Source organism: Doryrhamphus excisus, linkage group LG4 (genome assembly GCF_037039965.1).
Source record: "Doryrhamphus excisus strain RoL-2023G ecotype Guam linkage group LG4, RoL_Dexc_Guam_v1.1, whole genome shotgun sequence".
Classification (NCBI taxonomy): domain Eukaryota; kingdom Metazoa; phylum Chordata; class Actinopteri; order Syngnathiformes; family Syngnathidae; genus Doryrhamphus; species Doryrhamphus excisus.
Window position 1 is genome coordinate 20,259,791 of NC_136360.1, and position 16,777 is coordinate 20,276,567.

A 16,777-nucleotide genomic window follows, 5' to 3' on the forward strand; every position below is an offset into this window, starting at 1 on the left:
ATTTTATGGGCTGAGTATCTTTCAAAGTAAAAGCCGAGAGTACCAAGATTTAGCTCCGGTAGAGCCGCGCTTGGCTCCACCCTGCTAATCCCGCAGCGACCCACTTCTTGAAAAGTCCTTACATCTCCATCGGCAATACAGTACAACCTCAAGCCTCCTTTTTTGGGCCACATCTTTTATTTTGGTAACACGGACGAAGAGGTTAGTGTGGACGCAGGAGCAGCTAAAGACAAACTGTACAGTCAATATACAAACACCAAACACAAAAAAACTATATACATGTGCTTCTATTCCTCATAAAACACACAAAAGGGTTATAAAATTGATAAATATCGTCCCGTTGTTCGCTTAATCCACCACTCAGGTTGCAGGAAATGGTTAAGAGTCACTGAGGGAGGCTGCTCTGACTAAAAAGTAGGTCCAAGGTGAGAACGAGGGTGGGAGTCAGGCCAGCTGCTCACAAGTCCAGCCCTCATGGTGGTCCCGGCGTCACAGGTAGACTCTCCTCAGGTCTCCAGGAGAGGTGATGGTGTTGCATTGAGGGCACAGTTTCTTCGCTCCCTGAACACATACATGAATCTATCTCTTTTTTTTTAAAAGATACATTTGCAGAGAAAGAAGCCTACCAGCGTTCGGAGCCAACACTCCTCACAATGAACATGCCAGCATTGGATGGAGGTCAGCGGGGTGGTGTACGTGTCCTGTGTGGGGGGACACGTGCAAAGCTTTAATACGTATAATACCACACCAGGCCGCTAGATGTCGCCCAAAGCAAGTACATTGACACTTGACATGTGCTTAATCGACAGCAGTGATTCCCAATGTGTGGGCCGCGGCCTCCTGGTGGGCCGTGGTGGTACTGCAGGTGGGCCATGAGGGTTCATTAAAAATATGATTAATTTTTACAAATATTATTTTTTAAATTATTTTTATTGTAAAAAATTCATTGCATGATTAACAAAAATATTTATAGGCCTAAGTAATAACTTATTGAGTGTTATTGACCTGTCACAATATTTTAGGAACCTTTTAGAGTTTATGATTGGAACGTAGCTCTCTGGTCATCAAAGGTTTGACAATTAATTCTGTCTTGTGATGGCAGGTTTACAAATTAATTCCGTCTTGAATGTAGGCTACATCACAGTTGTGAGGAAAAGTTTGTTTGAGAAATAATTCAGTCTTGAATGCAATTCCGAAAAGTATGAGAATTAATTCTGTCTTGTGTGTACACCACAGATTAAAAATTTGGGCTTCCTTTATCCCCCTACTGTCATTTCAATCCTGAATCTTTATAATAATAACAACAACAACAACAATAACAAGTTAAGTGATCTGAGAATGCAGCATTTCGTCTATGTACTGTTCATAGGACAAAGGTGGGCCGCATACATTTTTAAGATTTCAAGTGGGGCCTGAGTTGATACGGTTTGGGGACCCCTGCTCTACAGAATTGTGGCGTTAACCACATGGCATGGATCAGCATGGAGGAAAACAGGACTTCTTCGACTCACACTTGAAATGAAAGCCACAAATGTTTATTTAATGGTGATATTAAAATAATTTAATTTATAATAAAATAACATAATATACATAAATAGAAATAGTATAAAATAAAAGTCAAATTAAAATTAAAAAAATGTAAATAGCTTTTCTGTAATCTTTGAATTATTCATTGATTTGAAAGTTTTTTTAAGTTCATTGGTAAAATAATTAATTGATCTCATAAATAATACAATGCATATTACTTCTACTATTACTAATAAGAATATACTAAAGAAACATATATACAACTGTCAATTATATAAACACTACGGCAGGTCTTTTTCATTTTCATCCAGAAGACAAAGAAAATATTTTTTTAGGATTTTATATAGATATATTTTTTGATGGATGGTTTCCAATACCTATAATTTTTCAAAATCTAATAAATAATTGTTAATATAATAATAACAATAACATATAAATATTTAACAAATTAATTACAATAACAATAATAATTTAATGTAAATTATAATTTTACTAGTGATAACATAAATAAAATAAACGTAAAATATATAGAAATACAGGAAGATACACTGATAATACTACAAATACTACAAGTAGTATTAATAATAAGAAGGATCATTATAATAATCATTAATTATTATAATGAATTCATAATACAAATAAATGGAAAAACTACAAATACAGAAAAAAACACCAATATTATTAATATTTATTATTAATATTATTGTTCATCATGATCATAAATGACATTAGTAAATAATAAAAATAACGATAATAACAACTAATTCCATGAAATCAAAGAAATACTAACACATTCAGAGGAATAAACCTCCTGAAATATGTAAGCCATCAAGCCAACTCACCATGCAGATGAGGCATTTAAATCTGTCTCCTTTACACAACTGTTTCTCTAAATCTCGTATCCGAGCTTTAAGAGCATCCAGGGACGTCGGCGTGCAGTCTTCTGGGAGCCTGCACACACACACACACACACATTAGACACAACAGATCACTTATAAATGAGAGATCTATGAAATGATTGGCTCGCCGTCATGGACAGTGAGCAAGGCATGTAGCAGCAATCCTATTGGCTGCATGTGTTGTGTCGTTTATGAGATGCACACACTAAAATGTGATATTCCACAAAACTCACATGTCTGTGTTCATGTTTTTGCAGGTTTTCGGGAGGGCGTCCACTTTGTCGCAAGTGCTGGTGGAAGGACTCTCTGCATGGTGACAAGTGAGCAAAGGTTGAAGCATGAATCGGAATAGTGATTCATCTTATGTTGCCATACCCTCACTGCACCATTTGGACATTTCTCGGTGGACTCCGGGGTCGGGCATTATGCTGCCGCTGCAGAGGGACAACCAAACATGGCATCACAGCAGGCAAGGATGCTTTGACGTGTGAAGCGGCTGAGAAAAAACACATACTTGGCTGTCGACTCCTTGATGTTTTCACCAGAGCACATGATCACATCTGTCTCTGTGTATCTGACGACAACGCTCAGGGAAAAAACGCAACAAAAACACACCAAACTCTTCTTCTTATGTGACACCGTTTGAGAATCAGAGCGGAAAAAAAGTCAGAATACGTTATAGAAATACGTATTATCACTACATTTACTTCATCAAATAATACAAATATAAAAATAACATAAGACTTTATGAATAGATGGATAAACAAATACATACAAAATAATAACCACACAAATAAATGGAAATACCAAAATCCTGACTATATAAATACATTGAAAAAATTCACAACATAAGAGGTTATAATAATAACCTCTATATTATGATAAGAAGTTATAGGTCGATGTCCGAAAATGGCATTTTTGCTGAAAATCCAACTCTAAATTTCTGATCCTGACATCAGGATCTGAGACCGATATCAACTGATATTGCATTTTTATGCTGCTATCGGACATCCCTAGAATAATTAAAAATAACTATGAAGCATCAAAATGACATATATACCGCTTAACCTCATGAGGGTCGTGGGGGTGCTGGAGCCTATCCCAGCTGTCTTTGGATGAGACTGGTGGCCAGCCAATCACAGGGCACATATAGACAAACAACCATTCACACTCACATTCATACCTATGGACAATTTGGAGTGGCCAATTAACCTAGCATGTTTTTGGAATGGGGGAGAAAACCGGAGTACCCAGAGAAAACCACACAGGGGTGGCCCAGGGTGGGATTGAACTCGGGTCTCCTAGCGGTGATGCCTGTGCTCTAACCACTTGTCCACCGTGCAGCCCACATGCATTATATACGATATATATATGATATGATATACTGCAAATGACTCCAATATGCATAATAATGTAATCACTATCTTGATACTAATTGTAATTTTATATACTGTGTCAATTTTGCATTATTATATTCTTACTATTTCCTAGCTTTCCTTCATCCTTCCTGGCTTGTTAAAAAAAAAGAAAAGGATACTGGGCTCGGCCGTACTCTAAGGTGTCGTCTCCGTCCACATCCAGGTCGGCGTCGCTGTCCCGCCCTTCTTTCGATGTGCTGCTCACCAACATGGCCCCTTCAGAGACATGTTCACATTATGTGGAGATGCCACAGGGACAGCTTTGCTACACATCCTAAAACTGCCATCTGTCAATCAAGCTGCAGATGTGGGGGGTGGAAGTTTGATCATTTTGTTTTCTCCATGCTAACCTAGCATGATGTTGTTGTTGTTGAAAAAGTGTGTGTAATGTTAGCATTTTGCACTTAGCATTTTAGCATCAAATACTTGACCATCCATTCATCAACACTTCAGGCTTCTGATTCATGAGTTCCCTTTCCCACAGATGACAAAAATATATTCATTCATAAATCATTGCTGCTTTGTGGTTGAATTAGCCCCTATTAGTCATAAAAAACATACATAATACATATATTTTTGCCTAAATTAAGCATTTTCATACATACAAATGGCTCGATGAAGTAGTAAAGTAAAAGTAATGTTACACTGATGAGTATGTTATGTCTACCATACTAGTCTAAAGGTGACTATAGTGGTGTTAGTTCATGTCTAGAGGGCTCTAAAAATGTAGGCATTTGTCAAAGGCTGTAAATTATGAAAGTATGCTGTTTATAAATAATTACGGTATAAGTAAAAAGTGGAAAAAGTACACAATGGTGCTTCATGGAGACAAACAGCACATTAGTATTAAAGCTACACACACACATAAAGGCAGGGCCTTTTAGGTTGTGTGTGTGTGTGTTTGCATGCCAGCGCTTGTGCTAACCTTCAAGGCACGCTGTTCCTTGCTCGTAATGTGGACTGAAAAGTTCAGCGCTTTTTCAGCTGCCACTCACTCACGTTATTTGCCCTCCATCGCACACACACACACACACACCTTTGAACCCTCCGACCAGCGACATCATCTGTATCTTCCTCCTCTCGTTCCACTCATCCTCCGATGGTGTGGTGTCTGCAGGGACCTCCTAAACACACACACGGCGGATTGTAGCTTTAGGCTGCGTTTTCATCGCAACAAGAAATCACGCCGACATGACAGTCATCCTGATCTTGTGTGAACACAATAGCGGCGTTCATGAAAAATCTGTGCTTGCTGATATTTCTCACATGACCACAAAAATGCCACAAGGTAGACGACTTTCATCATCTGTCTTTTGGGAGGGGGTGATGAAATCAAACACACCTGAACGTCGTCTGGTTTCCTCCTCTTCAGTTTGCTGATCCTGACTGCGGATGAAGACACACAAGCATCATTATTAGATCATATGCATCTTTAACAACTTCAGTCATGCAAGCGGCCATTAGACCGCCCTTTTCTTCCTTCGGTTTCTTGTCCATTTGAATGCCTGGCACAGCTAAAGGTGCCTTTATTGGGCCAAATATAATGATGACAACAAAAACAGCCCACAAGAGTTTCATTTTTTGTTTTCAGGAAAATTCAGTGACTGAAAAATCGACAAAAGCTCAATATTGCAAGCTACTCGTTCTCACCAGTGGCAGGAAGAAAAGCTCAGATTCTGCTCAGAGTATAAAAACACCCTCTTTTTCAGATCCTTTTCTCACAAAAAAAGCACTTTAACAAAATTGGTCAAAAAGCTCAATATTCTAAGGTACTGATTTGCATGAGTGATAGGAAGAAAAGCTCCGGCCAGTATAAAATGACACAATATTTCAGATTCTTTTCTCGCAAAAAAGCACTTAAAGAAAAATTGTCAAAAAGCTCAAAAGAAATATTTCATTCATGTGTTTCTTAATTTTGTAATGTGTTAATGATTATAGTTAGTGACAATAAACACAAATTTGGCATGCAAAACTGTCAAAAAGGTGAAACTTTTCTATTTCTATTATGTGTTTATAATTTGGTAAAATTTCAATGATTATAGCATAGAGACAATAAACAACACAAATTGTCAAAGACCTTGATATTATGAACTACTGCTTTGTGCGAGCAACAGGAAGAAAAGCTCAGACATGTTGCAAGACCCCCAATACAAAACATCAGGTCTATTCCACAGTTTGAATGACACCAGGGGAATTTGTGAGGGAAAAACGTTAACCTCACAGTACTGTATGTTCCAGAAGGAGATAACATTTTGTGTGCCAGTGTGAGCACGGGAAAACACACAATTGTGTGCACTGCAGCCCCGCTTTTCCTCCCTGACGTGAAAGTTAACACGGCAGAACAGCAGCAGCACCTCCTTCTCCGTTGGGACCACGCTGGCTGCAGATTGCAAGTAAGGGGCATTAAGTTTTAGGGCCCCTTAATTCCCGCATGACAGTAGCTCCTGACAGTCGGGGTGACTGTGGGGGGTTGGTGGTGCACACACACACACACATACACACACACACACACATCGGGGCTGGTGGCCGTGACCTCGGGCAGCGCCATGCCAGCAGATATAATGAGGGTTAAAGAGGCGGTCATAGATGAGGAAGAGCTCATCAAACAGAAAAGAAGAGGAGAGAAGGAAAGTGAGAGGTTGATTAATCAACACGAGAGACCCCCCCCCCTCCAACCCCCCCCACACACACACACACTCTTCATGTGACGTGTATTTAGAAGCTCATTAAGGCATCCTGTTATAAGCCCAATAAAGCCTAACAGACCTCGACAGCAGTTTCAGAAGAAAAGCTCTCCACTCCTTTAGTCTGCCATTTTTCATACTTTTTCATACAAAATGCAAGACGTGTGCTTTCCTTGAACTTTTATGAGTACATATTTCAACTCTTGAAAGGCATTTGAATAAGATGTGTCGAAGCATGTGGATTGCTGCCAGTGCAAATCCAGCTAGAAGGCGTTGCAATCTATTTACAGAGAAAACACAATCAAAGAACTCGGTGACAGGTTCGTACTGAACATATAGATTTATTTGTGGATTATATCAAAGAAAATTCTAAGAAATTAGACTAGAAAAAAAAACTAGTATAAATCATCTATTATTATTTAAATATATTTAAAATTATTTGTTATGCTATATAAATTGTGTATTATTATTTACACATAACAACATTTCACGTATAATGGCTAACAAACATTTAATTATATAATAATTAATTATATAATTAATATTAAAAATAACTATTATATATCAATTATTTTGCATATGATTTAATACATATAATAAATAATGAAAAAAATTAAATTAAATATTATTTACAATTTTTTTACAAAATTAATCAATGTTGTCTTCTCTAATACTGTAAATACAGTGCATAATATTAAATAATAGAGTTCAGTATTTCTCTTTAAAAATACTGACAATATTTGTGTCTATATACAATAAATCATATTTATATAATTACTAATATACTAGTTGAAATATTATTTACAGTATATGTACCTAACAGACCATCAAATGTGTTTTTTTTTCATCCTTTCTCTTTTGCTATCAATATTTGAATGAGTTGTGCTAAAAGAGCGTTTGGGTATTGTGTTATTAGAATGTGTGCATCGGGTGGCGTCTGTGTGGCGTCTTACCAGCTTGTGTGCAGTCTAGATGGGCTCCTGCGCTGTGGGGGCGTAATGGGGCAGATTTGACGTAGCACCTGCACCAGCAGAGGTCGTCGACTGTTAACATATCAAGAGGTCAAAGTTGAAAGGTTAATAACTCCTCTGCTCGTGTGGGCGCTAGGTCGCTCGGGGTGGGGAAGGTTGTTTGCCACGTTGGCAAAAGGAAAAAAAAAACAAAAAAAAAAAACCTCCATCTTGTTAAGCTGTGTTACTATATTGCTGAGCTGCGGCCTCTCATACTTTTTTACTGTCAGACCAACTCGGTAGCAATGAAACAAACTATTTGCTTCAGAGCGCATGCATCAACGTACCGTTTAGTCTCGTGTGTCTGTTGGCCCGCACACGGAGAAAGGTCTGCAACAGAGAAAAACAACAGGGCGTCACACTTTATATTCATTATTATCATTGTAGCCATTGATATAACCTACCTTCTTAAATCACACTTTATATTCATTATTATCATTGTAGCCATTGATATAACCTACCTTCTTAAATCACACTTTATATTCATTATTATCATTGTAGCCATTGATATAACCTACCTTCTTAAATCACACTTTATATTCATTATTATCATTGTAGCCATTGATATAACCTACCTTCTTAAATCACACTTTATATTCATTATTATCATTGTAGCCATTGATATAACCTACCTTCTTAAATCGCATATCTTTGTAGATTAGCACCAAAGTCATTTTTCACTTTTCATGGATATCCATATTTTGCATGAGCTCATTCAATCCCAGCCATTCTTCAAAAGACAACCCTTTCAGTCCCGGCCATTTTAGACAGCTATAGTATAGATCAAGGGTCACCAACCTTTTTGAGGCCGAGGGCTACTTTGTGAGCACGGATAGTATGAAGGGCTACCTTTAAGCTAAAGCTAAAGCTGCCTTTAACAAACGGGCCTTTTCCGTCCTTAATGCGCTACCGGGTGGGTAGCTCGCATTGAAGCTTTTGTGACAACTTTTGAAGTGTCTCTCCACATTGTGCCGCTTGGGTATTGCAACAGTCGTCCCGCAAATAAGACACATACATTTTTCTTCAAAATACGTAAAGAAAAATTCTTCCTCCCAATCACTTTGGAAAATGTAAGTCCTTTTTCGCTTTTTTGCCATGTTTTTGGGGGCTAAACTGCACGAGGAAGCTAAGTCCTCATCACCGCTGCACTATATCGGAAAAGCGTGCGCACACATGAACTTTGACTTGAGGTAAGAGTTTGTTATAAAATATTTTTGTTTTTAATTTTTTATGTTATAAGACGATTAAATAAAATACATTAATGTAAGCAATTCTGATTCAAAATTTAAAGCACAAAATAACAATGATAATTTGTGACCAGTGCTATTTTTAGAAGATGCCTCACGGGCGCCTTAAGTGGTCCACGTGGGCGCCTGCGGGCACAGCGTTGGTGACCCCTGGTATAGATTATAAACATGGAAGCTACCAAAACAAAGATTAGACTCCTGTCTTTCATCAGAAAAAAAACATTCTTTACAACTTTTTCCATTCTTTAGAAATCAGCAGTACAACATGGGTACGTTTCAGGAAAATATCAGTTCCTGACTAAAAAGGGAGAATAACAGCTACATTTCAAGCAAGACTTTCACTTAAACGCAGATTGTTTGGCTTTTTGACAGCTCAAATGTATTCCAAAACATTTACATGAAAATAATGATTTATTTACGTACAAACATAACACCATGAACTGTTTACACTTTTCACATCAGAACTAAAGCACGTGTGTGTGTGTGTGTGTGTGTGCGAGTGGGTAGCCTTCTCCACGCTACACTCCTTGTTCCATGTTCTTCTTCCTTGCTATTGAGTGTTTTTACATAAATCATCTCTGCTGAGCTCTTATCAAAGGCACTCCTGCCCCCCTGTGGCCGTTTTTATGGTTTAGAACTGCTCCAAAGGTGACATCCATGAGCGTGGAGTTGCGGCATCACCTCTTTTTGCCTTTCACGCAAAAAAATGTCAACAATGTCTTCGGGATTGGCTGCTCCGTTTTATAAAAATGTATGAATACGTCTTCAGTGTAAGTCTGCATCATTCATTTAGAGTTGTTCTGTGTGTAATTGGAGGTGTTTTACTCGTACTAATTGCCTTCAGTTTGATGAAGGTTTGTACTCATCGTGGTGTGTGTTCACCTGGGATTTTGCATCCAGTTCCAAAGCGGCACATGTGGGCAGGAGAGGAAACATGAGCTGATTGAGACATCTGCATTTCATTCCTTCCACTCTTTATTACTCTGTCAGGAGTTAAGGCGAGCGGCACCCCGATGAACAGACTAAACGAGAGCGTTGGCTGCAACATGTGATCGACTCCCAGCCCGTAAAACCGCTGAGTCACTGGCACCACATCAAGACCAGAAAGCATGTTTATGATGTCGCTAACTACTAGCGGAGTGAAGCTCGTTTGGAGGCAGCGCTTGCAAAATGCAGTCGGAAAATGAAATGCATGGAGCTATGCTCGAGAGAAAAGAAAGAGGTGAGTTTTTGACTAGTTTAAAAATATGTTTAATGTGGTGGGTGTATTCATCAATATAAAGGGCTCAAGCCAAATCACAATGCGGACCAAAAGAGATCCGCTGTGGCGACGCCGTAATCAAGAAACAAACAAAAATTCATCCTAAAAAGACAACATTACTTTTTAAGAAAGTACAATCAAAAATATATATGACAATATATTCCCATCTACTAATTTAATTTCAGATTACAGATTTCTACGTTGCATTGTTCCTCAGGCCATGTGTAAGCTTGCGACCCCGCCTCCACCCACCAAGACAGAGACTGTAATAGGGCTCACTCCTTTCATGGCGTTGTTCTATGGAACAATTGTACGATTCGGATGATGTGCAATTTGCGGGAAAAGAAGTACATTGAACTTAAATTACGCAATGTCTTTGAACGCAATCCCTCGTTGTAATTCAAATGTTCTGCTACTATTAAAGAGACGAAACAAATAGCTTTTTGGACCTGTGTGGTATCTTTTGGCTTGATTGACATATTTAGTTCTAATACAGTAAAGTCTCGTTATATCGATATCGGTTATATGTATTTAATTGTGTTGTATTCAGATATCTTTTTATCGCTTGCAATAATCACTGTTTTTCATATGTACATGCTGGCGTTCGTGGTTTCTCTCGTGTGTATAGAACAATGTCGAGTGCATTATTGCCCACTTTTAATGCAGTTCGGCGCAGGATCGGATATATCGACAGTCCGGTTATATCGATATTTTTTCCGACTCCCGACAATATCGATGTAACGAGACTTTACTGTACATCCAAATACATCAAATATAGAAACTAGCGGCACACTGCGGAGGACCAGTCATCACATCGATAGATAAAACTTAAACTGCGACAGAAGTGTTTTGCACATGGTTGAATATTTATTCCTTTTAAAAATGGATAATGCTGTTTAAATGTGTGTTTAAGAAAGCTGAATCCTACTTCGTTCAGTGTTTACATTTCAATAAATATTTGTTTAAACTTGACACCTGTAATATTTGTTATCATCGTAATTTTTTCATATAAATTGAGGGAGCAAAAGCAGTATCGGCCACAAATATCGGCCCAAGCAAAATCGGCCATCGGCTAAGGGTTATGAAAAAAAAAATCGGTATCAGCATCAGTCTGAAAAAAAACATATCGGTCGATCCCTACTAAAAACCTAAAAATCCAAAAAAGGAAAATTTGGATTTATGTTGTGTGTAAAAATATCGACCGTGTAATGAATGGGGGTGTCACAAGCTCTTGTGAAATTGTATCGTGACAAGATTTGTCGTCCCAATTAGTTAATGCACTATGAAGAATATATGCTAATATATCTCTACAGTCCCACACAAGAGGTTATACCGAAAAAAGAAGAGCATTTCCTAATGTATCGCCCCCACTAGTATGGCTTTTGTTGATTTGAAACATTACCTGATAACGGTCAGAGTGGGTGTCGTCAGCCGGTCGGTTGGGTGAGCTCGGTGAGCCTCCTTCCCGTTTGATGTGCAGAGAAAAGGAAAGAGCCTACAAGTAGAAAACGAGGGACATGCGTCAGATGTGGAGCCGGCAGGGCTAACTAACGCACATTATGATATGACAATATCAACTGTGTTTACCTTTGGCGTCCTCATGACGTGGTCGTGCTGCACGGGGGTGATACTAGTGAGGGGGGAAAGGTGGGAATCAGACACAGGTCGAAGAAACAGTGCATCCATAAAACACACAAATCCAAAATGCTGTCAGGAATATGCTCTATCTCGTATGTTGCCTGCTTTTATCTTTATCTTTTATCAAATTTGCATATAAGTGTTTGTATTACCTCCTTTTTGTCTTTTTGTCTTTATCACACACACACACACACTGTGTACACACACACACACATATATATATATATATATATATATATATATATATATATATATATACATACACACACACACATATGTTTAGTGTTCCATTTGAAACCATTACTGTCCACCAAGTGGTCTTTAAGCAGATTTAGAGTGTTATGTCTTTATTGGAAAAATCCTTCTTCTGGCCAAGCAGGAGTGTGTACAATATGCGTGTGTGTGTTATATGTCATGTGTTGTGTATGCCGCGTGCATGAGCGAGTAGGTTTGGCTTGGAGCAGCCATTAGCGGGACATTACTTGCCCGCTGTATGATTTGTGGCCCGGAGGCTGACGGCTACAATATGAAATATGTAGGGAACAATGAGGCACCTTGTAAACAACGTACGATGTAGGCGACACAGATGTTGGCAAATCACAAAAGGGGATGGGGGGGGGGGTGAGAGTACAGCGACTGTCTGCATTCATGAGCAGCCAACATATATAATGTATGCCAAGTGGATCAATGCAATTTGCCAGGATTTGTTCAGATACATAAACAATACAAAAATTGATATTGAAACTCTTTTGGATGACATGGACGGCAAGGGACGTTTAGAAAAATGGTGGATGCCTTATACCGGTATAAATGATAAAACGTAAAGAACCCACTTTGATGACTTCACACCGCAATGGATATATACGATGAATGAAATGCTGTCATCGTGAGGAGAAGGAACGTTCATGTGTTGAAGTATTTGTTCGGCAAACCGCTGAGTCCTGGCACAAAATCATTAGAAACACTGAACAATCCCCTCCCAAAGGTTGAATTGGTGATAAACCAAGGTGAAAGTTGGCTGAATCGCCTCTTCCAGAACATGAACAGAAGCTAGCAGGAGTTAGCTTGTGTGGTTTTGTGTGTGCGACTCGGGCTCGATGAGTATATTTTCACCATGTTGTGTTTAATGAAACAAACACTTTACAGTGGCCGGTGATGACATGGATAATTTTGCATGAAAATATCAGAGAAGTGCGCTTATTTTTGAACGTACAGTAAAGTCTCGTTATATCGATATCGGTTATATCGATAGTACTGCTTATTATGATACTATTTTCATTTCCCGGCAAATTTCTAGTCTTTTATGATATAATTAGTTCCGGTTAGTACGATACCCGGTTATTACGATAATCCGGTTACTACGATGCCCTTTTCATCTCTCGCCAGCCAATTTGGTCTGCTTATATCGATACAAAAGCAGCTTAAAGCTGAATCAATATTTGCTTAAGGACTTCAATACCACCATTAGCGAAATCTGTAAACGGCATATTGTTTGATTTTCGACTAACACCGTTTCGGCTTTTCCACCGGCAGGCGGTAGTTAGAGGATTACAGGTAATTAATATGAGGTAAGTATTAAACAATCTTTTGAAGTAAAGGAGTAAATATTTGTATAATTTAGAGGGAAGATTCAGTGAATAGACTTAGTGTTTTCATGACGAGGATGACGAGGATGATGAGGATGAAGAACCAACTGACATAGCATACACACCTATTCCAACGAAGACACAAGCGTACAAATACATGTATTTAATTGTGTTGTATTCAGATATCACTGTTTTTCATATGTACATGCTGGCGTTCGTGGTTTCTCTCTTGTGTATAGAACAATGTCAAGTGCATTATTGCCCACTTTTAATGCAGTTCGGCGCAGGATCGGATATATCAATAGTCCGGTTATATCGATATTTTTTCAGACTCCCGAGAATATCGATAAAAATAAATGTGCCCCATGTCTAATGGGAACATGGGAACAAAAAATGTCTTTCATATGGAGTTGGAATTCCATGGGTTCCATCTTCCTTCATCACAAACACAGGCATTACACTTTGTTGAATAGTTAGTAGCAATGTGTGCAGAAGTTAGTGTTATGATAGATTGGATTAACTGCAGGTGTATTGTAGGGGTGTAGGTATACATCATGCTGATTGGCCGACTGGGAAGACTTGTGGTACCTGATTTGAAGCTGGCTGAGCTTGGTCAACTCCTGCTCCATGTGGTCTTGCAGCTCTCCCGGTCGCAGAACGCTTTGACACACTGGACAAACTGGAGCCCCAGCATCATACAGAACCTTCACCTTGCCTGCAAACATTCCACAAAGGTGTATACATATAAGTATAAGTATTTGTGTCTTTACGTCAGAATTCCAGTCGTTCCATTGCAGAATTTGGTATCACAAATTTCCGAGGAATCAGAACTTAGTTAGATCATGTGTTCCGTAGAGCAAACTTTCTTATTGACAGAGTAATACAGGAACACACACATCGCTACAGCGTCTGCCCGTCGTCAGCGTGTCGACATCATAGGCTGTCAATAGGAACATTACCCAGGAGGGCCACTCGGCCCGCTGGGCCCCGCTGATGGATTACTGCCATAAGCGGCCAGCTGGGATCCCGAGGAGCTCCACTATATCAAGATTTTACCTAGTAGATGAGGTGATTTACTCCTGAAAGCCATCAATCACAGAGTGCTAGTAGGCAGGACGCACCTAATTTGCCATCTCTGCACAGTAGCGGGAGAACCAATGCCTGATCTGGTTGTCGTTTTTAGGTACAGTAATCCCTCATCGCTCCAAGCTTTGAATTTGACGACAGCCTATTAGTAGTCCAGAAATATGCAAAATAAAAATACAAATATAAGGTGTTCAGAAGATGCATTCAAATATATACTATGTTATGTATTATACACTGGTCACCTGGTGTCAGGTTAGACTTGCGAGATCTTGTCACACAAGATTTTGTGGCACTTATATTAATAAATAAATAATAATACAAAAATCTAAAATAATCATAATCATTTTAAAAAATTTATATAAAAAAGTGCTGTCCAGAAACCAGAAGTAAAAAAGGAACAAGGAGCTCTCTCAATGCTAACATGTGTGAGTCTATATTATGTCTTACACGTGTTATGTCTACTATATTGGCTAGTAGTGTAAAGGTGACTATAGAGGTGTTAGTTCCTGTCTAGAGGGCTCAAATAATGTTAAAAAAACGTATTTAATAGGTTGTAAACAGCTTTTCTATGCTCTAACTAAAAAAGGTTCCATTTATAAAAAATTCACCTATCTTGAAGCGATGAACTGCTCTGAACGAGGGATGACTGTAGTGTGAATAAAGATTACCATAGAGAGGAACCACCTGACGAAGTCCATCTCAAAAGAGATAACATACGTCAATAATATGGCACATCAGTAGCGCTATGTGGGCCCTTAATGCGGAGCTAAATGGGGCAAAATGTCCCCTAAATAAAACATGGGGTGGGAAATGGAAAGTGGTGTCCTTGGGAGAGTGACAGCTCTCCTTGCCTCGGCCGCCTACCCCCTCGCACCCTTTTTGCATCCCCTCGTGGAAGCCTAAATGACTTTTCCTGACACGCATCAAATGTTCCTGTGCTTTGTGCGCTCCGCCGCCCGGAACATGTCGGCATCAGTAAACAATGAAATCTCCGGGCCGGAATTGAATTTATAACCACATTACCTGCGCAGATAACGTCTCTGAATGGCACCGCGATAAGAGGAATGGGATTTGATTTTCAGGAGTTTTATTGGTACACTTTTGGGATTCAAAACCACAATCCCCCTCCGATTGCAGCCTTGCCCGGCATCGTCCACCTCTGATCCAAATACAAACACCAGATTGTGTCTTTTCTCGGCGCATGTTTGCTGAATCGCAACTTTTAGAATAATGGAACTTTATTCATCAGACTTACAATGTACAGTGAACTTAGTCTATGCATTTAACCCATCCTCTTCAAGAGCAGTGGGAAGCCATCTTACAATGCCTGGGGACTGTATCCAATCAGTCAAGAATCCCTGCGAAGTGCCTTGCCCGCAGAGTTGGGTAGCGTTTATATATGAACCGATACTTACACATGCAAAACATACAAATTTGCGCTGAAAACCGCTTACCGCTTATCTTCACGAGGGTCGCGGGGGTGCTGGAGCCTATCCCAGCTGTCTTGGGGCGAGAGGCGGGGTACACCCTGATCTGGTGGCCAGCCAATCACAGAGCACATATAGACAAACAACCATCCCCACCCACATTCATACCTATGGACAATTAGGAGTAGCCAATTAACCTAGCATGTTTTTGGAATGTGGGAGGAAACTGGAATATCCGGAAAAAACCCACGCATGCATGGGGAGAACATGCAAAATTCACACAGAGATGGCCGAGTGTGGAATCAAACTCGGGTCTCCTAGCTGTGAGGCCTGTGTGCTAACCACTCTGGTCTGAAAACAATGCCCTTTTATTTTTAAGTCACTTGGTGACATGCAAGTGGAACAAAATACTTCAGTCATAAAAATAAAATGTAATAAATTCACCAGTATGAAACATACACCAAAATACACAACACAGCGGAAGTGTCCAAAATTAGCGCGACTGCATAGAAGAAAGAGGGTAGGAATTTTGGCTATGGCAGTCTGTGGAGAATCTGGGTTCTATAATGTCGGTGTTGTGACATTGCTGAGAGCCACTTTTTAAAAATAATTTTCGGGTGACAAGAAGAGCTTTTGCCTACATCAGTGAGTACTCATCTTAGTGACATATTCAGACTGCAGTAGCATCTTATGTACATTTATATGTACATACGAGGCCTGAGTCGCATAAATCGGAACTGTGCTGTTTGACATGAAATGTTTGAAATGACATGTTTGACACTGACATGAAAAATATCAAATACAGGTCACATATGAGCAATACAAATTGAAATTGAGCTGCAGTGTGAACATAGCCTGAATCACCTTCAAGCACTTGAAGACACCTGAGTCTGTAGTCATTCAACACACACATGATGGCCACTTAGTTTTCCACCCTGGTTGCCATCAAAACATGTTTCACTTTCGGTACATTTCCCTACTTGCCCACAGATGA

General features: G+C 39.3%; 1 protein-coding gene across 2 annotated transcripts in view; it reads right to left on the bottom strand.

The window, feature by feature from the left end:
- LOC131130175 (E3 ubiquitin-protein ligase Rnf220) overlaps positions 1-16,777 on the bottom strand; it is a 39,709-nt gene that overhangs the window by 167 nt on the left and 22,765 nt on the right. The window contains exons 3-16 of one of the 2 annotated variants that reach the window (XM_078790351.1): positions 13,859-13,985; positions 11,634-11,676; positions 11,449-11,541; positions 7,826-7,868; positions 7,482-7,571; positions 5,187-5,230; positions 4,881-4,968; positions 3,964-4,060; positions 2,941-3,000; positions 2,802-2,860; positions 2,660-2,732; positions 2,370-2,478; positions 627-701; positions 44-561 (exon numbers count right to left, since the gene is read on the bottom strand). In XM_078790351.1, coding sequence (XP_078646477.1) covers positions 490-561; positions 627-701; positions 2,370-2,478; positions 2,660-2,732; positions 2,802-2,860; positions 2,941-3,000; positions 3,964-4,060; positions 4,881-4,968; positions 5,187-5,230; positions 7,482-7,571; positions 7,826-7,868; positions 11,449-11,541; positions 11,634-11,676; positions 13,859-13,985 — 1,073 coding nt within the window. In that variant the 3' untranslated portion in view covers positions 44-489. Of the gene's footprint in view, positions 1-43; positions 562-626; positions 702-2,369; positions 2,479-2,659; positions 2,733-2,801; positions 2,861-2,940; positions 3,001-3,963; positions 4,061-4,880; positions 4,969-5,186; positions 5,231-7,481; positions 7,572-7,825; positions 7,869-11,448; positions 11,542-11,633; positions 11,677-13,858; positions 13,986-16,777 lie in introns of those variants that run through there. The other variant, XM_058074426.2, reaches the window with a different exon arrangement.